Source organism: Malurus melanocephalus, unplaced genomic scaffold (assembly GCF_030028575.1).
Source record: "Malurus melanocephalus ecotype Western Australia unplaced genomic scaffold, MMel_1.1 scaffold_576, whole genome shotgun sequence".
Taxonomy (NCBI): Eukaryota; Metazoa; Chordata; class Aves; order Passeriformes; family Maluridae; genus Malurus; species Malurus melanocephalus.
Genome location: NW_026623808.1, coordinates 104,949 through 129,615, shown reverse-complemented (window position 1 = coordinate 129,615; position 24,667 = coordinate 104,949). Strand labels below are relative to the sequence as shown.

The 24,667-nt window shown below is 36.7% G+C and overlaps 1 protein-coding gene across 3 annotated transcripts in view; it reads left to right on the top strand.

The window, feature by feature from the left end:
• The window catches only part of ATP13A3 (ATPase 13A3), a 53,646-nt gene that overhangs the window by 25,418 nt on the left and 3,561 nt on the right, over positions 1–24,667 (top strand). For all 3 annotated transcript variants that reach the window (XM_057382604.1, XM_057382605.1, XM_057382603.1), the window contains 26 exons: positions 1,245–1,325; positions 2,034–2,103; positions 2,956–3,090; positions 3,689–3,761; positions 4,553–4,684; positions 5,708–5,887; positions 8,746–8,903; positions 9,555–9,743; positions 10,659–10,720; positions 11,304–11,454; positions 11,539–11,655; positions 12,689–12,706; positions 12,798–12,951; positions 13,037–13,157; positions 14,316–14,440; positions 15,335–15,513; positions 15,986–16,108; positions 16,192–16,271; positions 16,939–16,981; positions 17,098–17,207; positions 18,032–18,128; positions 19,003–19,075; positions 19,858–20,035; positions 20,695–20,882; positions 21,279–21,367; positions 21,564–21,644. In XM_057382604.1, the coding sequence (XP_057238587.1) occupies positions 1,245–1,325; positions 2,034–2,103; positions 2,956–3,090; positions 3,689–3,761; positions 4,553–4,684; positions 5,708–5,887; positions 8,746–8,903; positions 9,555–9,743; positions 10,659–10,720; positions 11,304–11,454; positions 11,539–11,655; positions 12,689–12,706; positions 12,798–12,951; positions 13,037–13,157; positions 14,316–14,440; positions 15,335–15,513; positions 15,986–16,108; positions 16,192–16,271; positions 16,939–16,981; positions 17,098–17,207; positions 18,032–18,128; positions 19,003–19,075; positions 19,858–20,035; positions 20,695–20,882; positions 21,279–21,367; positions 21,564–21,644 (3,007 nt within the window). The remainder of the gene's footprint in view (positions 1–1,244; positions 1,326–2,033; positions 2,104–2,955; positions 3,091–3,688; positions 3,762–4,552; positions 4,685–5,707; positions 5,888–8,745; positions 8,904–9,554; positions 9,744–10,658; positions 10,721–11,303; positions 11,455–11,538; positions 11,656–12,688; positions 12,707–12,797; positions 12,952–13,036; positions 13,158–14,315; positions 14,441–15,334; positions 15,514–15,985; positions 16,109–16,191; positions 16,272–16,938; positions 16,982–17,097; positions 17,208–18,031; positions 18,129–19,002; positions 19,076–19,857; positions 20,036–20,694; positions 20,883–21,278; positions 21,368–21,563; positions 21,645–24,667) is intronic.

The window sequence follows — 24,667 nt, the reverse complement described above, 5'->3', positions numbered from 1 at the left end:
CRCATAGTTATGCATATTTGCATATAAAGCACTTACATTTAGTGAGCCTTCTTAAATTCACTATTACATTTCTTTTTCTGCMGGAAAAGAAAAATTATTTGGGATAGAGTGGGAGGAAAGACACAGTTATTAGCAGATATCTGTATATTTTTAAACCTAAAAGAGTATTTTTCAAATCCTAGAACTTAAAATGTTTTAGAGAAACTTTGTAAAACTAGGGCCAGTTTACCGATATAATTTCATCTTCTGTTCTTGTACAAGCAGTTGCTGGAAACATGATCCTAGGCTTTGCAGTAGTGAGGATGTTTAAAGCTTTGCTTGTGTAATAGAGAATGGAAGTAATTGTGACTAAATATGCACAATAAAGAGTTGTTTGTTTTTTTTTTTCCTCTGGGACAATCTGAATCCTTTTTGATAGATAGCTGAATAGATACCCAATATAAAAAAAAKAATCATGTGGAATAGTGCTGGTTTTGTCATGGCATCTGTGAAGCCTTTTGGAAGGTGCCAGTATTTTCTTGTGCATCAAGAGCATGTCCATGAGAAAATACCTGGATATTGGGCATGATATATCTGATTTACTGAGTTTGGTAGTTAAAACAACCCCATAGATGTAAACATGATGATGTTTCAGGTGTTTCTTCTTATCTGCAAACCTCCTCAAGCACAGCATTGGCTTTCATAGYATGTAGAGAAGTTCTATGAAAATGAGACTTCTGGTGATAAGAAAGTACTAGAATTGTAGAGTGTTTTTTTTCCCAGTCATGGATAATATTGTGATATTAAAATGCTGCAAAATAGCTATGGTATAGATTCATTTAATAAATTGATTCATAATTATTTCTAAAACTTCCATTACTACTTAGAATCAAATTAAGATAATTTTAGGAAATATTAATCCATATTGGTTTAATATAATATTTTATAAAACTTGCTCACTTTTTAGAGGTATTTGAAGAGTAGTTATGCTAGTATTCTGCTTCATTTTTTAAGTGTCTCCATTTTGGTTGAAATAGGTATGATTATCCTACAGAATAAGGTGTATATACAAGAAGATTGGTTTTACTGTCTCRTTGGTATCTGCAGTTGTGACAAAACCAGCTAAGAACACATTAATCCATCAATTTTGTTATTTTATAAAACAGTGTACCTCTTGGCAAAGACCTAGCTCTTTTGAGTTACCAAAGACTTAATTTTAGCTATCAGGTTTCTTAAATAATTCATTGACTTTTTCCTTTMCTTAGAGGTCTAGATGAATCTACCTTCTGCTCTGCAATTCATAATGAGCACAGCACAGGACTGACAAAGGGAATGCATGATTACAGGTAATATTGCACTTGTATTTGAGGGAAGAATTGTTTATGTTCCATTACCTGTGCTCACAGTGTTTAAAAGCCCAGAAGACAATTGAGTGAATGYCTCATTTTGTTGAAAATGAGACCTTCATACAGGTTAAAGATGGAAGCATCTACTTGCTCCTCAATTAATCTTCTGGCAATTTGTGTCTTTTTCTGCAATAAAAGCCTTTCCCCTCAGWTCATTTTAAGGGCTTTTTCATGTCACTGTCTTTTAACCAGCTCAGATCCCATCAGGGCTTGGTTTCTTGCTCCTCCTTTCATGATTTGCCCTTATTTGTTCTGAGAATAAAACTAAGATACAGGACCTTGAAAATACTGTCTTACTGCAGAGTAAGAGTTAACACTTGTTTAAACTTAGGTTGATGAAAATCACGTCCTGGCTTTCAGAATGATCTATTAATAACATTGGATCCATATACAGTTTAAAGGGAAATTTTATTGTGAAAGAGCCTGAAAAATAAGCTACAGTTTAAACTGAAGTATAAAATAATTATCTTTGTTGTTGGGRCATTTCACTAGGTAAATGTTTTCTGAAAAGCACTTTTTGAAAAAAATATTATAAGAAGAGAGCCTCAGATTTATATTATACTTTCTCATATTAGTGTGATTTGACATCAGTAAGACTCCTATTAAAAATCTTTAACTTTTTTTTTGTATTTTTCTTTTTTAATGCAGAAAAGCATTCTATGGAGTAAATGAAATTGCTGTGAAAGTGCCTTCCATTTTTAAGCTTCTGGTTAAGGAGGTAAAACCTTTTCTGTAACAAATTATTGAAAAAAGGTCTATCATTGAAAGTTACTTCAAGTGCAATGACTACTGACTATTAGAAACCTTCACCCAGAGGCCAGCACTGTAAAACAAAATCATATGGACCTTTTTTTTGAGCTTTCCAGCTTACCTTAGAGCTAAGAATCAGAGAGGCCTCAGCTGTAAGCTCTACAGAGTTCACAGTCCAGTGCCTTAGTTAAGGACATTRGAGAGCACCAGAATTCTTTGAAAGGGTCAGCTTTTATTTTTCATAGTTAATTTAAAACATAAAATGTCTGTGTTCTCCATGAGGAGCCAAGAGATTATTTATTACAACAGATGCAGCAAATCAAATGTGGTGTTGTATATATTTCTGTTGGATTTGTTTCATTTTCCTTGTATCAGGTGGATATGAATAACTGGTTTGTTGTTTGTGTGCTATAACAATGCTCAGTTGAACTTTTGAACAAAGAAACTCTCTAACCTCATCCAATGGAGTAAGAACTTGAGGTATCAAGGTATTTATTAATAAGAAATAGGAAATAACATCCCAATTACCTTAAGAATTATTATTTGAGGTGCATCAGACATTCCTATTGCCTTGTTTTGASATGTAGGGGAAAATGCATGCACTCTTCAAAGTCTATATTTGTGTATTATTTTAGAGAGAACTCTGCTGTTGAGGGCTGAGGAAGTAGTGAAAAAAAGGATCAGTTTGGAAAAACAAACAAAAATTATGTATAAAAAATGGAAACTGTCTTCTCCCAGGAGGAGCATAATTTCAACTTTCTTCTAATAGAGAACCCATGTGACCTTTTGGTTTAACTTTAATGTTCTGTCACTCTTCTAGGTTCTCAACCCTTTTTACATTTTCCAGTTGTTCAGTGTGATATTGTGGATCACTGATGAGTATCACTACTATGCATTAGCAATTGTGATTATGTCTGTAATATCCATTGTTAGCTCACTCTACACCATTAGAAAGGTAAGTTCAAAGAAAACAGATGCATATTTTTGGCTTCTTACTGGTTGCTTTACTTTGTTGTGAAATTGCCTATGAATATTTAAGAATTTTCGCAGAGTTATACAGGTAGAACATTGTTATGTAATTTTCGTCTTTGAGCTGAAAGAACTTGGATTTACAGTTTTCTTTGAGACCTTTGCAGACTTTCCATGCTGATGAATCAATAGGTTTATGTACTGAGTTTTAGTGACARTGGTGATTCCATCTTGCATTGTTTCATTGTTTGAAAAAGCCCTACAGAATTGAGCACCAGCAAAAACCTGTCTATTGTTAAATTGGTGATTCAATTTTCTCTGTGGACTTAACTGATGGAAAACAAAGTAGTAATTATCCTTAAATTGCAGTCTCCGAATTCAGACCAGAGACAAAAAAAGGCTCTCTTATTTTAATTCATGTTTTCTAAACTATGTTCAAGAAAATGTCATTTTTTTAATTAGTGTTTTGTTGTTAAAGAATGTTATTAGAGAAGAATCTCATCACTTTTAATTGTAGAGTTAGAATGTGCATTTCGAAGAAGGSAAACTGTGCTTTTAATAATGGACTTTTCTCCTCTTTACAGCAATATGTTATGTTACATGACATGGTAGCAGCTCACAGCATTGTAAGGGTTTCTGTCTGCAGAGGAAACCAAGGTAAATGTCACAGGTGGCCCGGAAGGTTGAGTTTAAATTGTTCATGAAGCGTGGGTGTAAACTGGGTCTGCATCTGTTCTTTCTTTGATCAGCTTGAAATGCTTGCATTCCTTACCAAATTTCAGGGGAAAAGAAGTTGCAAAGTGGAATTTCGATAGTGTTATCTGTTTAGGGTTAGCCTTCCAGATGGTATTTTCAGTGAGTATCAGGTTTGTTCTAGGATAGGTGTTTGTCCTATTGCTAGTTCTCATTCTCTACCATTCCACTTATGTCATTGTAGTTTCTTTTTTGGCTTAGAGATGCRCATGCATTAGGTTGCCATTTCAATTTATTACCCAGCAAGGGCTACAAGATGAGTTCTGGACTTTTGCTCATTTGGATACCACAGCAGTTAAAGGTGTGGTATCCAAAAGGYTGGGGTGCCTGATACTATTTTTTAAGACACACTTTTGTGTTGGACTCATGTCTTCATACTGAAGTTGCACTGTAGCTAATTGTTAAGATCTTTTGTACAAGCATGATTCCTTTAATTTTTCACGATGAACTATGYCCATGTGCTCTAGAGTTCAGTCTGCGGTGAAATTGGGGTTTATCAATGGCTTTTTCTGTATATTTTTAAAATAATGTCTTTAGAAAGTAATTAATAAAATTAATTACTTTAATTGCATTAATAAAATGGAGTCTTAATTGTCACCATCTGGATCTTGGCTGTGAGGATCTTTATCAGGTTTTGTAGATGATGGCTGTTTTCAAGTTTCAATATTAAAACTTGTTTGTGTTTTAATATTCAGAAATAGAAGAAATCCTTTCCACCGACCTCGTGCCTGGAGATACCATGTTGATTCCATCCAATGGGACAATTATGCCCTGTGATGCAGTACTGCTCAGTGGCACTTGCATTGTAAATGAAAGTATGCTAACAGGTAAGGTAAACTTGATACATGGTGCTGCATGCCYAAATGGATTAGTTTATACCTGTGTGCATGCTTATTTGCAGTATGTTTTAGCAGAAGTGGATGCGTTTATTTTGTTTGAAATTTTAAGAACTTAAACATTGACACGTTCTTAGGTACTTACATACTTGTGTCCTGCTTATCTGCAACAGCTAYCTGATATTGCCTGGGAACTCAAAAAATGAGTGATGGTTTCTTGTTAAAAAGATTTCTTCTTGATAGTTTGTCTTCCTGCCTCTTGACTTCATGTTCTCAGTGCAGATAGAGTTCTGCAGCATGCTTCTTCAGAAAAYTGTTGCCCAAACTTTTTTGCTTCTTCCAAAAACGAAGGCAATGAGTAGAATGTTCTATTGTGTTTAAAACCACAAATTATTATCTCAGGTTGTGCCTACATACTCTGAAACCAGGGACCTGATGTACTTAAAGCACAGCTTCATTGACTAGGATGGACTTTGTGTTATTCCTGGGATAATCTGTCCAAATTGACAGCCTTTAGAAAATTGTAGCTCAGAGATTGTGTTTTACCATGTTCAATTTTTTTTAATATACTTGAGCCTCTTGCTTCTGCTTAGCAACTGATCAAAATTGATTGCAGCTCTAGCTYGAGTGCACTTGATCACGAAAGGAGCTGAGAATAATTTTCTTCAGCTTCTAGTTTTTCTGAGTAAAGATGGGCTGATGCTTTTCAGCAAGAGAAGGAYGCTTGTCCTAGTTTTTTTATTTAACTTTATTTTACACCTATGTGCTTTGAAGTGAGGGGCACAAAAGCTGTATTGGTGAATAAGGAATAGAGTTAAATAGCATTTGGGTAAGGAATCTGCTGAGCTGAGGCTGATAGGCAAGAGACTAGGTAACAACATGCTGGAAGGAAGATTACTTCTGTAAATCTGCCTCTGTGCTGGTGAAATGAGATTATATTATTCTACCTGTAGCTGTGAAGGGAAAAATGTCTATTCTTCTTTGATCTTGCTTAGGGGCTTTCTTTCCTTTAAGGTGAAAGTGTTCCTGTCACAAAGATTAATCTGCCAAATCCTTCGGAGTATCCAAAAGCAGTGGGAGATGAGATCTACAGTCCCGAAGTGCACAAGCGGCACACGCTGTTCTGTGGAACCAACGTCATTCARACCCGCTTCTACACTGGGGAGTTGGTCAAAGCTCTGGTAGTCAGAACAGGTATTGATTGTCAAGTTTGTCACTTGTTAATGTACTACTCCCTTTTGTAGATGTCAGCTGGCTGATCCTGCTGAGCTTGGGAAAAGGAATATACCCCAAAAAAACTTGATAAAAGTCTTAGAACAGTAATAAAATAGATGTTGGTCTGAAAATTAACAGTTGGCAAACAAGAAAGTGCATCAGTCTTCAGCATCAATTTAAAACTTAAATTGAATACATTTTCATGTCCTTTAGATTTTTTTTTTGTGGTGTATGATGCCTCTTGGAAAAGGTTTGACATACCATCAGATTGAGTGGGTAGTAGGGAACAGCTGATTTTAGTAGACTCATTCACAATGCCAAATGTTTTTCTTTACTTACAGTTTTGTGAAAGTACTAACACTTGCTAAAAAAATGAGTTGGATCTGTCTACAGAAATGTTTATTCATGTGTTAGAGATTTGGGGTTAAATAATACAGATAGTCTACGAAAAAACAATTGCACCTGCTAATACAGTCGTGGGATTCTGCTTTACAAAAGTCACCTTAAGAAAATTRCCACAAAATAAATGATTGGAAGCTCTAATCCAAGGTAAAATAGAATTAGGTAGAAGAAATTGGACTGCATTGACTAGACTGCTGCTTAAAGCAAGTCTTCCAACACATGATTCCATTCTAATTAGCTGCTTCTTACTCTGATGTYTTCTCTTCACCTTCTGTTAGTCTGCTTTAGCAGTAAAGTTCTAATTTTTTGTTTTATTCTCTTTCTTGAGGGGTTTATTAGTCCTTTTTTTCAAAGAGATATTTTCCTTCCCTGGAACACATCTGTCCTTTAATAATAACCACCTCAACTTGTTTTCTTTCTTAAATAAATTTCATGTGCCCAGCTTGGTGTGCATGTACAGCAAGGTGAGCCCAAACAGCAACAGAAATGAGCTGCTGAAKGCATGCTACCTCTGCTTTGCAGAAAAGATCATTCTTTTTATTTTGAAGTCTGATACCATGGTCTGTAACTCTTACAAGGAGCATTGTAATTACTCCCCACACACTGAGTCTTACTGCTCTGACATCAGAAATTGTGTTTGTAAAATATTCTTTGCCCATGGCAGGTCCAAGTTAGCTCCTGTTGTAAACAGGATGAATTTATCTCTGAGCTTTGTTCAGGTTTTACATGTGGACAAATGTGCTTTTCTTGCTGTGACTATGTGTGGAGAGAGGACCAAGTGATGTAAAATCYCCTGTTTTCCTGTCTGGTTTACAGGAACAATTTTTAGGCAGGTAGGGAATTTCCTCTACTACAGAACTGGTTAGATGTCCCAGCAATTGTAGCTTCTTGCTCCTAAGATGTCTGATAGTAAAAACTAAAGTAATTCTCACATAGTGAGATACAAATAAAAATCCCTTTACCTGAGGGAGGAAAGTGCCACAAAATTGAATGTACTTGAAAATTTAGTTGTTAACAGATCTAAGAGAACAGAACTCTATATACAACTCTATGTGCAAAGGCATGTAGTCCTAATCTTGTCATAAACCAGGATATAAGATTGATCTCCTGGGACTATTCTCACAGAAGTCTTCAAGTTAAGCCTTTAAAATGGCATGTTGATTTTACAGCTGAAATACACATAAAATACTGATGAGCKAAATGTATTAATTTCTTTCCTCCTAAAACTCAGTTGATGGATGTCATTGTGGCTCCTATTGTAATTGAAAAGAATTCAAAACTGGTTCTTTTGCTTTAGAGAACAGAATTGTCCACTGAAGTTATCTGTATATTCTATATGTTCTAAAGACACCCTGTGAAGTGTTCATTTATTGTTTTATCCTGATGTGCTCTGTCCTGTGTAGCTACAGAAACTTCTGCAAAACTATGAAAAAGAAAATTGAAAATAGTTCTAATTTTTTGTTGGCTACTATGTTGAATTACAAAGCATTCATTGCTAAATACTYGAGTTCATACAGACATGAACTTCTGAACAGGCCCATGGTTTGTATTCTGCAGTAGCAGATTCAAAGCCTGGAGGCTTTCATGGCTTTTCCTCTTGAGATGAGCTCATCTCATCAGTTCAAGACTGATGCAATAGCTGCTCTGTTCTGGTAGAATCCTGTGTATGCCAAATATCAGGGTGGAGGGTTCAGCCTTTGCTGTGGTGGCTTGCAGACTGAGAAGCTGTCAGGGAGCTGTCATTGATGTTGAGATTGTAATAACAGACTTCGAAGTCTGAGCAGATGGGAAATGATTTGGGCACACCAAATTGGGCACTGCAGTTGGCCTCTTCAAACATCGAGGCAAAGGTTCAAGGAGGCCCTCGKGGTATCGGTTGGTTGTTCTACTGTMAGACCTTTGGAAAGGTAATCTCCTTGGTTAGGTGTCAAAATGCCATCCGGAGGTGGATTTCTCTGAGAGATGATTCTCTGCATTGCAGTTTTTTCTGAATCTTTCATTGTGCCTGTCAAGAGRGCTTATGGAGACTTGCCCTTTAAGTAGGTAATGTTGGACTCTGAATAACTTCATTTTATTTTTGCAAGGACTGGCTTAATTAGACAATAAATATATCACTARCTCTGCACTGTGAGGGACAAAATGCAGTACAACAAACTCTGCCAGACCAAACCATGTGAGGATTTGCTGGTGCTGCAGAGGAGGGGTTTGTTTGCATCAGCTGCATGTCCTTGCCATAGGAGAGAAGCCCTTAGTATGATGTGCACGTGTATTTTTAAAGCACCTTAATTACAGTATTGCAAAACATCTGCTATGGATATTGAGAAACAGTTGTAATGAAATTAATAGCTTAAGGGTTTTATTGAGGTTTTTAATAAATTTGAATAGCTTTGCTTTTGTTTATGCTTTTAATACCTTACTCCTTTCTTTTTCTCCAGGCTTCAGTACTGCTAAAGGACAGCTTGTTCGTTCCATACTGTATCCAAAGCCAACTGATTTTAAGCTCTACAGAGATGCCTATTTGTTTCTCCTGTCCCTGGTGGTGGTGGCAGGCATTGGRTTTCTTTACACGATTGTCAATAGYATCTTAAATGAGGTATGTTTTCATTTCTGGTCCAGAACTGCCTTATTTTAGAAAAGGGTGACCATGACTTTCATCACACTTCAGATGATGAGACTCAATGTGATTTTATGTGAAAAATTTTTTGGTCTGTTTTATATCAATTAAATGAGACAAGGTTACTGAGAACAAAATTCGGCACAGAAGCAGAATTTGMATATCTTACAGARAAATTTGAGTTTACCTCARTTTMTCTTGACMCAATTACTAGATTTTTATCTTTGTTATATGTAAGAATACCATCTGACTTAAATACAGTTGGAAGAAATAGGATACTGCACATTTAAAACATGCTGAAGGCAAAAAAATCCTTATCCAGAAATAACCTTATAATCATTACGTYTTTTGGGKTTTTTTTTTCCTCTGAAAAGATATTGCATTGTTCAGCTAATGTTTTAAAGTAATGTATTTCCAGGGGGAAAAGTGAAAATTAGAAGTTACGGTTTGTGGATAATTTGGGACTGGATTATCATGGTTGCTGATGGTGGGTGAAGTTTATGCTAAATTTCTGGGCAACCCAGAACATGATGTGCTGGGGGAAACAAGGTGTGGCTTTTGCTCTTAGTAACACTTCAGTGGGTAGTGAATCTGTAAGTTCTTGTTCAKTAACTCTGACCTCTGTTGCAGGTTCCAGCTCGTACCATCATCATTGAGTCTCTCGACATTATCACTATCACGGTGCCTCCAGCACTCCCTGCTGCTATGACTGCTGGCATCGTTTATGCACAAAGAAGGTTGAAAAAAATTGGCATCTTCTGCATCAGCCCACAAAGGATAAATATTTGTGGCCAGCTGAATCTTGTGTGTTTTGATAAGGTTAGGCAAATTTTGAAACCTTGCTRCCTGGAGGGGCATTATCTTAGAAAAGGGGGTTTGTATATACAGAAAAGGAAAACTCATTACTTTTCATGTAAGTTAGATCATTTGTGATCAGTTAGCTTCCAGGTATTCACTGTTTCCCATCTGTTAACTCTCTTAATTTATTCTTCTCTAAAAAGTTGTTGTAATGCAGCTACTTTCTTATCTCAAGACCCCCAAGTCCCAACTTACTACTGGCACCTCARAAATGTCAGAGTTGAGGCTTACTAAAAACTTTATTTAGCACACAGGTTTCTGAAAAAGTGAAGTGTGAAATCAGACTTTTTCTCATTTTCATTCATTTCAATGAAAAGCTGAGTGAGTGTATTTTGTTATTATTCCTTAAAAAAACATGACTGAAAGACAATAGTGCTGCTAGCCAGAATTATTTTCTGATGCCTATTTCCTAGATGCAATTTATGTTCCTTCTTCTATGTTACATCTAATAATAAGGACCCACACTGAATGTATTATTTTCCTTGTAAATATATTTCAGTTACTGTTTTAACTATGTTAGAAAGTACAGTGGTTTAGTACCTCTTTTCCATTGTTGCCTGTCCCTGAATATTGAGATGTTGCMCTATCATCTTTGGATTTTAAGGGTCTGTTTTATCTGTCCTGTCTTCAGCRAGGGGTGTGACTGCTTTGAGTATTTTTTGAAGTATTTAACAAGTTTAGAACTTAGTTACTAGCAAAAAGCAAGGGGAGATACTGTATTTCCTGTCCCGAAGTCATGATTTGTAAGTGAAAACAAAAGAAAATATATTGTTCAAGTGTAATTTATTTAAATAGCTGCTAGTTTTTGCTTTGCTTCAAGATAATTTGTTTCTGAAGGCTTTTTCTTTATGCTATAACCCTTGGTCTCTTTTGCAGACTGGCACACTTACTGAGGATGGCTTGGATCTTTGGGGCATTCAGCGGGTGGAAAATGCTCGGTAAGGATGAGCTCAGAGCTGATAGCAATTGTGATACACAGTTGTACTGTAACAGCTGCAGCACAATAGAATTGAAAATTCACTGTGAGCTCATATGTTTACATTTCTGTAATGAGCTGTAGGAATGCCACTTAAACTATGGTTTAGGTTCAGTGCAAGTCGCAACTTCCCTGCAAAGCTGAGATAGAATTTTATTTATTACTCTGAGACCTCATTAGGATCCTATTGGAAAACTGTTGCAGTTACTGTTGCATGTTTCTTTAATCCCATCCTCTAAAGTGATGGCTTTCCAGGCTGCTAAAATGAATTAGCTTGGCTAATTGATTCAAGTACAAAGTGATAAGAGGGCTTGTATGAGATACCACACTAGACGGGGAATGAACACAGTATTTGAAAGAGGAAGAAGTTGTGATGGTTTCTGAAGATTCCAGCCCAGACTCTTAATTTGTTTTTTGTGATGTGTGAAAATACAAGTGAAGGGACTTGTGCAGTCAATTTTCTTCTGTTAATCTAAACAAACCTTTTGAAGTGGCTCATAATAAATAATTACAGTGCTAAGTATATTATTACTTCATTGTTTCAGTTTCCTTTTGCCGGAAGAGAAGGCTTGCAGTGAGAGCTTGCTGAAGTCCGAGTTTGTTGCTTGCATGGCAACTTGTCATTCCCTTACAAAAATTGAAGGGGTGCTTTCTGGAGATCCTCTTGATTTGAAGATGTTTGAAGCAATAGGATGGGTAAGTGCCAGTTTTTCCCTGAAAATTGCATTATGAACAAGAAAAAGTTAATGAATGTATAAATAAATCCATTTTTTCCTACAGATTTTAGAAGAAGCAACTGAAGAGGAGACAGCCCTTCATAATCGAATCATGCCAACAGTGGTTCGACCTTCAAARCAACTTTCCCCAGAATCTAAGCAAGCAACAGATCAAGAAATGGTATAARAACTCAAAACAATTGGTTTGAATTAAAGTTAGGGAAACACATTTTGCTGTATGCTGTGGTTCTGGCTTATAAAATTGAAATGGGATCAGTACTGTGAGGGTTTTGATGGCAAACACAACAAACCTATTTAAACCATTGTTGAAGGTAGTGGTTCAGTATATACCACTTCCAAGGTGGTGAGCAAACTGAGTGTCAGCATTATTACTTTTACAGACTGGTTATAAAGTACAGTGTCACTTTTTGAGCATTTTTTAATATTGGTATTGTTACCAAATTCTTACTGTGTTAATGAAGTGCTTAGGTGTGCTCACCTTGCAGTTTTAGTTAAAATAATTTGTTAATGTCACTGTGTGGCATGAAATTCTTGCCACTGTTGTACYTTAGAGATATATTAAGTGCTGAGTAAAAAACATAATGTACTTAGCAGATTTTAAGGTTTCTTCTAGCTGTATTTTTTTTTATTTTTTAGTAATTAATGAAGGAAATTTTAAGCATGTGAATATATATTCAGATTATCACAGAGCAGAGTAGTGGGAGATTATAACAAGTCAGTTCATCTGTATGAGTCGCGCATTGTAGCACATAAAAATGTCTTTKTGTTCAGAGCTCAGTGTATGTGCACAGCAGTAATTACTGTGCAGTAGTTGATATCTGAATGTTCTTGAAACTTGCTGCATGGTATTTTGGGGATGTACGTAATAATTGTGGCCACATTCTGAAACACCATACTTCAGTTGTTTACAAAGGCTAAACAGAGAGTTTGGACTGTGAAAGGTCTTGCAAATTCTAATCAAGTAGTCAAGCTCTACTGTGTCTCAATTAGAGTGAAGGATACTTTAAACACTTCCAGTATATTGATACTCAGCCATTATGAAATCCATTTAAAAACCACTATGACTTGATAACAAGAATGCTGTGCAGATTCATTTACTGATTATGTTGAAATARTCTGTAGCTGAAAAAATATTTAAAAATACTTAGAAATTACTATTTAGAGTGATTGTATTTTTTTTTYYTTTTTTTCAGGAGCTCTTTGAGCTGTCGGTAAGTACACTTTTTCATTACACACATACCTGTTTTTCTTAAAATGCATGTGGATGTAACCCTTTTTTTCCTTCCTTCCTGYCTGATACAGACTGGGTATGAAATTGGAATCGTGCGCCAGTTTCCATTTTCCTCAGTGTTGCAGCGCATGTGTGTAATAGCCAGGGTTCTAGGGGAGAAGAGAATGGATGCTTACATGAAAGGTGCCCCAGAAGTGATTGCCAGCTTGTGTAAGCAGGAAACAGGTAAAGCAGCAAACTAGTTATATTTCTTCTGTAGCTCAGCTGAAATATGAATATTTTAATAACTCTAAACTTGACCTTTTTAAAGTTCCTGTTGACTTTGAGCGTGTCCTGGAGGAATACACTAAGCAGGGCTTCCGAGTTATTGCTCTTGCTCACAGAAAACTGGAGTCCAAGCTTACGTGGCACAAAGTCCAGACTATTAGCAGGTAAGAGTGACTTCACTTTTTTAATAAGTTGCATGCTTTGAATTAATATGTAATGTGTATTTTTGTTTAAATCAATGATTATTCTTTTTAGCTTTCTTCTGTCTTGACAGACAGAGTTCTAGTGCATCTGTTAATTGTGCCCTAGGCATTTAAGATAAGCAAGTTTTTTTCTGCAGTTAACTGAATTCAGAGGATGAGCTTTAAGCTGGAAATGAACTGGAATATTATTTTCATAGTGTCTAATATACTCTATTATRGCAGAAAACCTCATCTGATTTCTTTACTTGTATCATCTGTGTTTATTAAKGATAATGGCAAGTAGTAGAAATCTTCCTGTGCATGTATGATGCCTTTTCTTTGTCTCCTAAAGGCAGCATGCCCATTTTCTCACTGCAGAGCTTGCCAGAAAGGCTTGGAACATAGAAAGGTTTCTTCCTTCAGAGAGTAGTACCGCCTGTTAATTATTTTTCAGCTGAGTCTAGTTTTGTGGATAATATTATCTTTCCCACAGTGCTTGAATATGTAGCATAGATATGAAAATGCCAGCTTTGACAATGTTCTTTTGTGTCAGCTCTGTATAAGGTGAACATTTGGCAAAGCAGAGAAGTGAGTTTTCCAGTTTCAGGTGTGAAAATCTACAGTACCAGTAGAATACCCTCGACCTGTAAATTCACTGACTTTTTTTTTATGTAAACCAAAGCTGATTAGTTTCTTTTCTTGATTAACTAGTACCTGTTAATTTTACATGCCTTTGTAACATGATGTGGTAGCTTTTATGTTAAGGTTCAGCTAATCTGGAAAATAGGTATGCACTCTAAACATATCTTGATATTTGGCCTATGAATGCAGTTAGTTTCAGAGTGTGTTTTCTAGCTATAACCTTTTTGAGAATGTAATTTCTTTTAGAAAGCATTCTCGTGGAAGATACTAAAACTCGTGCTTGAGAGGAAATAACATTTTCTCATACTGGTTTTCAGTTGAGGGAAATAAGTATAAATTATTGTGATGATATCTCTCATATCACTTTTTATAAAGCAAATTACTTCATGGTTAAAAATACACATTCCTCTTTAGTTCGATAAGCAGAAAATCAGGCTTTTACAGCTACATCTACTAATTGTAAATCTTGTCTTCTCTTCCTCTTCTCTTTTTCTTCAGAGATGCTATTGAAAGCAACATGGATTTTATGGGGTTAATTATAATGCAAAACAAGTTAAAGCAAGAAACCCCTGCTGTACTTGAAGATTTGCATAAAGCCAACATTCGCACTGTCATGGTTACAGGTTAGCATGTAAACATTCATACTCAAAAATCCATCTCTTTTTGTTCTTGTTCTAATTATAGTGTATGAAGTCAAATTTTAGTGTTGGTAGGCTGGGCTTACACTGTGTTTATAGGAACAGGGAAGTTTAGAAACTTGTGAAAATATTYAGACACCACTTTGTTTCTTTCTGGGTGCAAGTTGCTTTGGTAGTCAGAGAAACCAGAAGAGGCTTTAATTCTTCTTTGCAGTTTCTTCTCCCTGGCTCCATGTACAAGCTACTGATACTGAATTTGGGGATCTAAATCCTTAGAAGTCTTCCAGATCAGGCTAAATAAAGGTCCTGGTCTAATTTTATGACTGACCTTGCTTTGAGYAGGAGGTTGGACTGGGTGTCCTGAGGGTCCCTATCATTKTGATTTATGGTGTAAAAAGTCACTTTGTATTGTTTTTTTTTTGAGGGGAGTGACTTAGGTCATTGTAAATGTTCTAGGTGTCTGTGCTCAGTGTTTTCCATGCAATATRTGTTTGCTTTTAAAATCACAGGTGTTGCAATTTTGGAATGTTTTGCTAGGCTAGCAGTACAGCTCTGTGTTTSCATGTTCTGTGACTGTTTTTGAAAATCAGTATTTTAATGGCTGCATGTTTCCTGCATGATTTTCCACATACAGCAAGATTTGGTCAGTAGGAGATCCTTACGGCTCCATGCAGCACACAAAGTTTACAGGGGAGGAGTTTTACCTGGTTGGCTTTGAATGCTGTCTGTAGGCTTGGTTTGCTCTGAGGTTGTCACTGGTRTGTGGGGCAGTCCTCCTAGTTCTAAACTGGCTTTGTTACCTTTTCTCTTACAGGAAATATCAGTGTATGATCTTGATTGTTTTCTAATGAAACCCTTTTAAATGCAATTATTTAACAGGGGATAACATGTTAACTGCTATCTCTGTGGCCAGAGACTGTGGAATGATTCTACCTCAGGATAAGGTCATAATTGCTGAAGCACTACCTCCAAAGGATGGGCAGGCTGCCAGGATCAACTGGCATTATGCAGATACCCTTGCAAAATGCACTAGTTCATCACCAGCCATAAACTCAGAGGTAATATGATTGTATTGTGCCCTGAGGGTGTAAGCTGTTAGATTTCTGTTCTTTTTGTTATTCCATTAAATAGTAAATCTGCTGTTAAGTGTCAACTCAGAATTGATGTATTAGGTAACTTTCATCTTTCATCTYAAGATCTTAAGGTACCAAAGACTAGCAAAGCAGCTGAGGGAGGTAGTTTTTCAAATGTGATATAACATGTGACATTTCACTTGTGCAGGAGACAGGGTTTTTTCCTAACATTTCATTCTGTTAAGGCTTCTCTAGCTGCTTGCAGTTGAAATATTAATCCACGTTTTCTTAGTAATAAATAAGCATTTTCATTGTATTGGGTTTTTTTTTCCAAGTGACATTCTTATAAACCTAGCCTTYGTAGGATCTTGAGGAATATACCTCTGAGTAGTAACTTGAAATGGTAAGGTATCTGTGTAAATGCATTACAGCTAGAGCATTAAATTRCTTTTGATAGGATATTCCAGTTAAATTGGTCCATGAAAGCCTTGARGATCTACAGATGACAAAATACCATTTTGCAATGAATGGGAAGTCATTTGCAGTGATTTTGGAGCATTTTCAGGACCTGGTACCCAAGGTGAGCATTTTACTTGAGTATGGACACTTTCAATGGTGAACAGACTTTGTCCTGTGAGSATTAAGAACTCTTCTGTCTTGCAGCTCGTGCTACACGGCACTGTGTTTGCTCGCATGGCACCTGATCAGAAAACTCAGCTGGTGGAAGCTTTACAAAATGTAGAGTAAGTATTTGCTCAAGCATAGAAAGTGAGAGGGTTGACAGTATTTGGTGTGATAGGAGATGAAAATAATGCATGCTGTTAGGTGTTTTGCCTAAACAGAAAGGCTGGGCTGATAGAACTTCCTTGTGTTGGAAAATCAGCCTATTGGCTGATCTCACAGAATGAGAGTAGTACCATCTGCTGGCTGGTTGGGAAAGTTTCAGACTCTTCATGAAGTTTTAAATGAGGATTATGTGCATAAACTGACTGACATTTTTTTAAAGCAGTTGTTTTGTTTAATAAACAAACTCATCAAATGTCTTCTGAGTATTACAGTAATATCAGGATGACTTCTGTTCACATTGGTCAATATGTGACTGTGGTGTTAAGCCTTGCAGCTCCACAGAAGTGTCATTGCCTAGGGCAAAGATTCTTTAGATCACCTTGGGATGATAGAGAGCTAATTWACCATAATTGCTTTAATTGGCCTGTCATAGTCATATTACTTTTCTGTCTACTTCCTTATATGTATGATAACAACAGTAATTGATTTCAGCATTAATGATCAGCCATTGTTACACAAACCTGAATAACTCAAATAATAATATAGAAGTAATTAATGAAATAAGCTAAATGGAGCATGTTTGGAGAATGGTCCAGAATGCTCATGTCTGTTTGGTTTTTATAGTTACTATGTGGGAATGTGTGGAGATGGAGCAAATGACTGTGGGGTAAGTGTATTTTTATTTTCCACACAGATCCCCATTTTATTTTCCGTACAGTTCAGTTAAATTGTGCAACTGAAARCAAATTCTAAAATGGTCTCTATTTCATTGTTAACTGGCAGGCACTAAAGAGGGCACATGGTGGTATATCTCTGTCTGAGCTTGAGGCTTCTGTGGCATCACCATTCACTTCCAGGACACCCAGTATTTCCTGTGTGCCAAAGCTGATCAGGTAATGGCACTGACTGAGAGCTTAAATTTGAAATTTGTCTGTGTAACTCATTTTGCATGCTTGATTTTAGTATTTATTTGATGGTGTGGGAAACAAGTATGAATTACAGAGATATCCACACATTTTAGGGGTTCTGTTTCTTTACTGAAGGTAGTCTGACAAAGCCCTGCTATAGCATGATTTACTATTCTGTTATAAAATCCTTTGTCCATGTAAAGTTAATTTTTCAAAGCATGTCTGAGCTCCTAACATTAGTCTTTAATATTTTCTTAGTGACTTTGCTGGTTTCCATAAAGGCTGTCTGTAACTGAAAGCAGTAAAAATCTTCAGATAATTGCTCAGCACCCTACAAAGTAGAAGACAAATTTTCTAAATAGGACTTGAACAATTTTTGAATTGGAAGTTAGCTAATGATTTTGGATAGAGGTCAGCCAAAGAATAATCAGAAAGTCTGTGTGGAACGAATGAAGTAATGCATTATTAGAAACATTCCTGAAGTCAGCAGCTCTGTGGCTGACTGTGTGTTCATTCAATCCATGCAGTAAAGTAATGCTTCATAGATGCTTTTGTAAACAGACCTTAATTTTAAAATATCTGTGGAAAAATCAGATGAAATTCAAAGTGGACTGAATTAAGGTGGTGGCTGGRTTCAGAAGACATGCCCACAACTTTGATGTTGAGGGAAGTGTACCATTCTGACTCGTTTCTGTCTGCAGCCTAATGTCCCTCAAAGGGTTTAGTGTGTTTGATTGCAGCTAACATTTCATTAGGCAGAACTTTGCACAGAAGGCTTTGTAGTTACATGACTGCATCTGTTTTGACAGGGAAGGCCGTGCTGCTTTAATAACTTCCTTCTGTGTGTTTAAATTCATGGCATTATACAGCATCATCCAGTACATCAGTGTTACTTTGCTGTATTCTGTAAGTATTCTCTAAATACTTTTGCTGTGTCAGCAGAAATTTGGAAGCTGATAGATATTTAATACAAATTGTTGCAAGTCCCTTTGAGTACAACACATGCATTCAAAAATATATTTAGACTAAAAGTATTGTTAGTATTTTGGGGGGTTTATTAATATTAACTGTAGAAAATACATGGTAGTATCTATTCGGAAAAGGCAATACCTCTTGGCTGTGAAAAGAAAGTCTCTACAGTGGGAAGTCCAAATAARCAGATAAGTTAAACAAAAATACAGACTCAATTATTAAAAAACTTTCAGCATTTTGAAATAGCCTAACTTTTTTTTTAAAGGGCAATACTTTCCTTTTAGGTTAGAATTGAAAGAACTTGGAAGTACTGATTTTGATTGAGGGTGCAAAGTGGGGTATTTCCTGTTAATATGTTTGGATTCACAATACAGCATGTGGTAGAAATCCTGTATTTAAATTTGTATTCTGAGTWAGTTAAAGGTGCAGGGTATTAAAGGACCTCTGAGGTGGAAATTTTGACAGCTGTGTGAGTGCATAGTAAGGCTATGGTGTTTAAAGAACTGGGGCTCTAAGCTGCTAATGCATTGGTATGTAATATTCAATATTATAAATTTGATTACAAACAAATTTTGATTACAAATAGCTTATCTATCTTGAAAAGCAAATTGGTTTGTACTGTGGTATTTTAGCAATTTTTCTGTGAGTTGTAAAGTATTCAGGACTCCTGCAGGTAAAGGAAGCCAGTTCGACAAGGACTCTGTTTTTTTTCGAGTGAAATTTAAAGAATTAATGCCATAAGAATATCATTTTAAATCTTTTGTGGTGTGAAGGAATTACCAATGTTTCAGTTGTGATTTCTCTCTAGATCCTGAGCAATTTGGGAGATTTCCAGTTTCTCTTCATTGATTTGGCAATCATTTTGGTGGTTGTCTTCACTAGTAAGTATTGTACTGAATTASCATTGCTGGCTTCTCTGAACCAGTTTTTGCTTGGTCAGATTTTCTAATTACATGTGGTTTTGAGAAGATGCTGTGACRTACAGTGAACATGTTATGACTACTACATCTATGCATTAAGAAACCCAAACCACCACTGTGTACTGAAGGACATTCATCTGAAATTTGTGAAATGTCCTCATACAAGAAGCAGGCTGTGGGCACAAGCTTGGGGAATTATGTTTTCACAGTACAGGAAGCTGGGTTTGGAATCAAAACAGGCATTAAGGCAATATCTTTTTGCTCAAATGTTTTGATTCCTTGCATTCTTGCTTTGAATTTCTGTCCACAAAATGTTACACTCAAAGTACTGCATAGTGGAACATTCGATTCCACATACAAGCCTAGCACTCAATTCACTGGCTAACAGTAGAATTCCATTTTTAAAGTTAATAAAAACCTCCTTGTTGAAGCAATGGTAGTCCAAAAGTGAGGAGGCAAGCTGCAAGTCCTTGTGCCAGACAAAGAGAATTTGGCCAGACACTGCTAATTCCTGAAGTCTCATGGCTGCTACTGTCCCCTGCTGTTTGCGGTGCTGCTGGGGACCCAGCCTGTAGAAGGCACTGTGGCATTGTTCTAGGGCTGCAAGGTGGTTTCACATTTGCAGTTCTGGACTAAATTTTAAAGTGATGTCATGAGCAAGCCATTCTAATTCCACAGAATGTGAACAGGATAGCTCTTGAAAACCATAATGATGTGTCATTTGTTTTTTGTTCTCCTTGCAGTGAGTCTGAACCCTGCTTGGACAGAGCTGGTTGCACGAAGGCCTCCMTCAGGTCTTATCTCAGGTCCACTTCTGTGCTCCGTGTTGTCTCAGATCATCATCTGCCTTGCTTTCCAAACCTTGGGGTTCTTTTGGGTCAAACAGCAGTCCTGGTATGAGCCTTGGACACCAGACTCTGAGTAAGTGTTCCAGTGGCTCTGTGCAGGACACAGTAGTGATTGGAAAGCCATAGGCAATAACTTCTTTCTTCTTTCTTGACCCACTTTGGGGACTAATTTCAAAGCTTCTGTATGGCAGCTTGTTGGTCTGCTGATATTTTGTGAAAAGAATGCTAATATATGGAAGCTACCCAGTGACTGAAAAGCAAAATTGGGTCAGAGTCAGATGGCTTGGTCTAAAGGCTCTTCAACTTTGGGAAGTTGAGGTAGAAATTTGAAATCAATGGTTCAGATCTATTTTATCTCTTTCATATTATAAGACTTTGTTTTCCTGTTAAAGTAAAACAATTTGCAAATGAAGAAGCATTTGAATGTTGGAGTTTTTTAAGATTACAGTATTTTCTTACCTGTCTTTAAAGTCTTATCTATAGTGATAGTTTTAAAATAATTCATGTAGAAGATTTACTAACTGGCAGCAWAAAAGAACTCAAAGCTCTGAATTCCCAAAATTTGCTACCTCCCTGCCACAGTTTTGAGTTATTTATTACTACGTGTAATATGTTCTCAAGTTTAAACTCTTTTACTACTGTAGCGATTTATTCTGTCACTACWTTTGTAAATAAGTGGATTTAATTTGCCTCTTCTCCATAACTCAGAATTCAATGCTTTCTGTGTTGTAGTGCATGTAATGCGTTGGACACCAAGAACACCAGCTCTGCACATCATGGGAATGAGACTATTCATGATGAACATTACATTAAAAATTATGAAAACACAACTTTGTTTTTTATATCCAGCTTTCAGTACCTCATAGTGGCAATTGTCTTTTCTAAAGGAAAGCCCTTTAGACAACCATGCTACAAAAATTGTAAGTACTTTCTTAGTGTATACATTTCCAAATAAAACTCCCAAGTGGCTGTGGACTTGTGTTGTGCCACTTCAGCAGCAGTAGTGTTGCTAGAACATAGTGTAATTATCCTCTGATAATCACAGCTAGAAATAAGGAAATATTAAACTGTATGGAGGAATTTATGTTAATATTGCTTTTCGTTTGTAGAGGTATATGTGTGTATACATTTCAACTCCACAATTGAGCCAGTGAGAAAAAGGTCTTCTGGCTCTTTATGGCTATCAGAACAACTAGTATTGCCAGAATTTGCCTGGAAGGGGTTTAGAGGGAGAAGAGAGGTTGTTTCCAGRAAAAAATGAACCCATGATACACGGAAAAACTGTCTAAAACTGATGTTTTTTTCTTCTTTTACAGTTCTGTTTGTTCTATCAGTTATAGTTCTTTATGTCTTCATATTTTTCATCATGTTGCATCCTGTTGAACCTATTGATGAATTTCTTGAGGTGAGAGTCAGCAGATCTGTGGGTGTGTCAACTTCCTGGGGAACTGATGGGCTGCATTTGGGGCAAGCGTGACCCCTGCAGAGCTTTAGCTTTACATCACTGGGTGGGGAAGGGAGAATTTATAATGCTGAGCTTGTTTTGAATGCATGTTTACTTCATAAGTGTGTTTCTAACCTCTGGCAACTTGTTTCCACAGCTTGTGTGTGTGCCACCTGAGTGGCGCCTAAGAATTGTCATCATCGTTATTCTAAATGCAGTTGTATCCGTGCTGACAGAGGTAAGAAATCCTAGTGGAAAAAATGCCTCTCTTTTAAGTGGTTCATTTTTCAGGTAGCATGTTTGTCTTTTAGTTAGAAGTCCTCTCCTCACAATATGCCAGTATGAGTGGCTGCTGTTTTCTTGTTAGGAGTCTTTCTATAAATGTCCGAGTAGGCTAGATTTAAGGTGTCAAGATTTTCTGTGTTAAAAGTGTAATTTTAAAACCTTTTTTATTAAAAAATGGGGAGGGGGAAGTTGAAAGACTAAATAATTCAATGATTTYATATTAATATTTCATATGTTAAAATACTGTGTGTTACTTCAGAATAACAACATACTAGAGAACTATGTAAAATCCTTGGGGGAGCCCACCCTCWTTCATTTGGGTCATAACACATAGCTTATTGTTCAGAATAATGCAGGCCTGTGTAACTTGATTKTGGGATATGATCAAAGGCCAGAAGTAGAGATGTTCATGCAAATCTGCTTTTTCCATCCCTGAGCTTGTCTGAAGTCAGTCACTCTGCATGTTGACCTCTTCTGCTGTAATTCCAGRGTTAATGTGTGCAGAAACGTGCCCTACCTTTCATCCAGGTGCCTTGTTGTTGTTTCCAAGAATAAAGTTTGACAGATAGATCTCCCAGAAGAAGTCTGGATTCACAGTCAGTTATTTATTCCTGTGGTTAGTTCTTCTCCCTGTTAAACTCAGTGTCATTTCCAACCTGAATATGTTTGGGTTTTGGTTGCAGTCATGAGTCACCTTTTTTCCTGCAAGATGAAAAAACCTTCCAACATTATCTAGCGCTTGCACACTGCAATTATCTGTTTTTACTGTGTAACATTTTCTACAGCTTCTAATCAGTATTTCCATTACAATGGGAGGGATTGCTGTCAATGTAACCAGCATAATGTTTGCTTGGATCATATAATTTTGGTCTTCAAAGAGTACTACAGCATTAATTTCTGTGCAATTGACGTGTTTTTTCCCTTTTATTTATGACCTAGTAAAAATTAACTCAAACAAAGGGTTTTTTTCAGACACTTGAATCAAAGTTATCAAGGCTTTCTGTTTAAAATGTTGTTCCAAATAGAATTTGCAAAATATACTCTTACTTTGCTGCCTATTGGAACATGTTTTTCACGCGGCAGGTGACAATTTGTCTTCCAAAACATGGCAGTAGATACTWATTTTCTTGGCCTCTGTCTAGTTTATCCACTTAAAGCTCCTGTGCTTTTCTTACACTGTCCTGTATCCACTGTAATCCTTCTTGTGATGTTTTTCCTTTATGCCCTTGAATTCTTTCATTTTTTTGCATTAGTAAATGCTTAATAGGTTTTTTTGGCTTCTTTTTATTTGTAYATTGCTGTCTTTACCACTGAAACAAAATAGTTATTCTGAAGCTTCAGAATCATGGCTTTCTTTGTCTTCTGACAAACTTAGAACAAACCTTCTAGATAGAWATTTTTTTTCCTATTTGATTTTCAGTGCAGTGATAAACATTACTGAGAGAAACAAGCTCACCTTGTACTGAAAAATTCCTGTGTTCTGCTGATGCCCTTTCTAACTTTTCTGGAATCTGGTGGTGTTTCTGCTCTGGACTTGTAAGGACTCCAGTAGAAAGTCTGAGCAGTATGCCAATCCATGTATCAGCATGCAATTCTTGAGGACAAATGGTTTTCCTCTGGTTTAGATACATGTTCGTAAGGTTCAGTTTCTGGGCCTTGTTGGTTGTCAGATCAGTCTGAAAACTTATGCATTTCTACTAAGCATCACCTAAGCAATATAATTACCTGGGTAAAAGTGTTTGCTTTCACCGGGTATTCCAAACATCACCCCACTCTTTATCCTGTGCAGGTTTTAATTAGCATCTTTCTACACTTCAGTCACTTAACTGTCATTACCAAAATTGGAGGGGTGATTTGGCACATTTCTTTTGAACAGACTTACCTATTTATCTTGTTGCCTGTACTTTTTTAATAAAATAAAAGTTCCTACCTAGAGTTTTCCTGGCACAAGTTTTTTGGGCTGTTATGCTTTGTCTTAAACTAAAGACAAAGTTTCTTAGTTTCTTCCACTTTCAGTGTAGGCTGAATGCTTTGTTTAGGCAGATGAGTTGTTTTACCGTACATCAGGTGTCCAACAAAACTGTTGTCTCACAATCCTCAAATCCCAAGCCTTGTTTTACAATTCACACTTCACCTCCCATAACTTCTGCCCACCTCTTCAACTGCATTTCCCAATTCCACCAGTGTTACCCTCCACTCCCTAAAGCTTTGTCATGCAGTGCCAGCTCCTTGGGTCCAGAGTGTTGCATAGAAATCCCAGGCTATTTCATTCCTGCACTTCAGTATAGCTCATTGTCTTTCTCTCCTCGTGGCTGGATTTTCTGCCCCCTATACTTTTCACTACAGACTTACTAGGTGACATTCTGATTATCTGGGAGAGGCCACAGGCCACTTTTAACTCTGTGTATCACCTGGAGTTTGTTCTGCTGAGAGCTATCCCTCAGTAATTGCCTCTTTTAGGGTCTCATAATTGTGAGATACATGAGAGATTGGATCTGTTTTGGTCACACTGTGATCATACATAGCTTGTCATTTTTTCTACAATAGGAATAGTTTTTGACCGTGGTTGTCCCAAACATGCTTTCTGAAATGCCTTGAAAAGCTTTTCCTCCTTCCATGTGGGTGCCAGACTAGGTTCACAAAGCATGCAGATTCTTTCCACCAGACAATAGAAAATATTGCACAACAAAGGCACATCCTACCAGCTGTTCCTCCTCACCCCTGATACCTGGTATAGACATGCTTAAACCAGACTGGCTTCAAAAATGAACATCTAACAGGCTGAAGATTTGTTGGCAGTTGCTTTATAAAAGCATTATCAAATTCTGGTATATTATAAAACCATAAGCATTATAAAAATCTATTATAAAAGTCTGGCTAATCAGCTCCCCATTTTCAATGGCAGAGGTTAGGAATGGAATCTATCCAAGGATCAGAGTTGTAGGCTCAAGGCCATGAAAGGTACAGTTTCACACC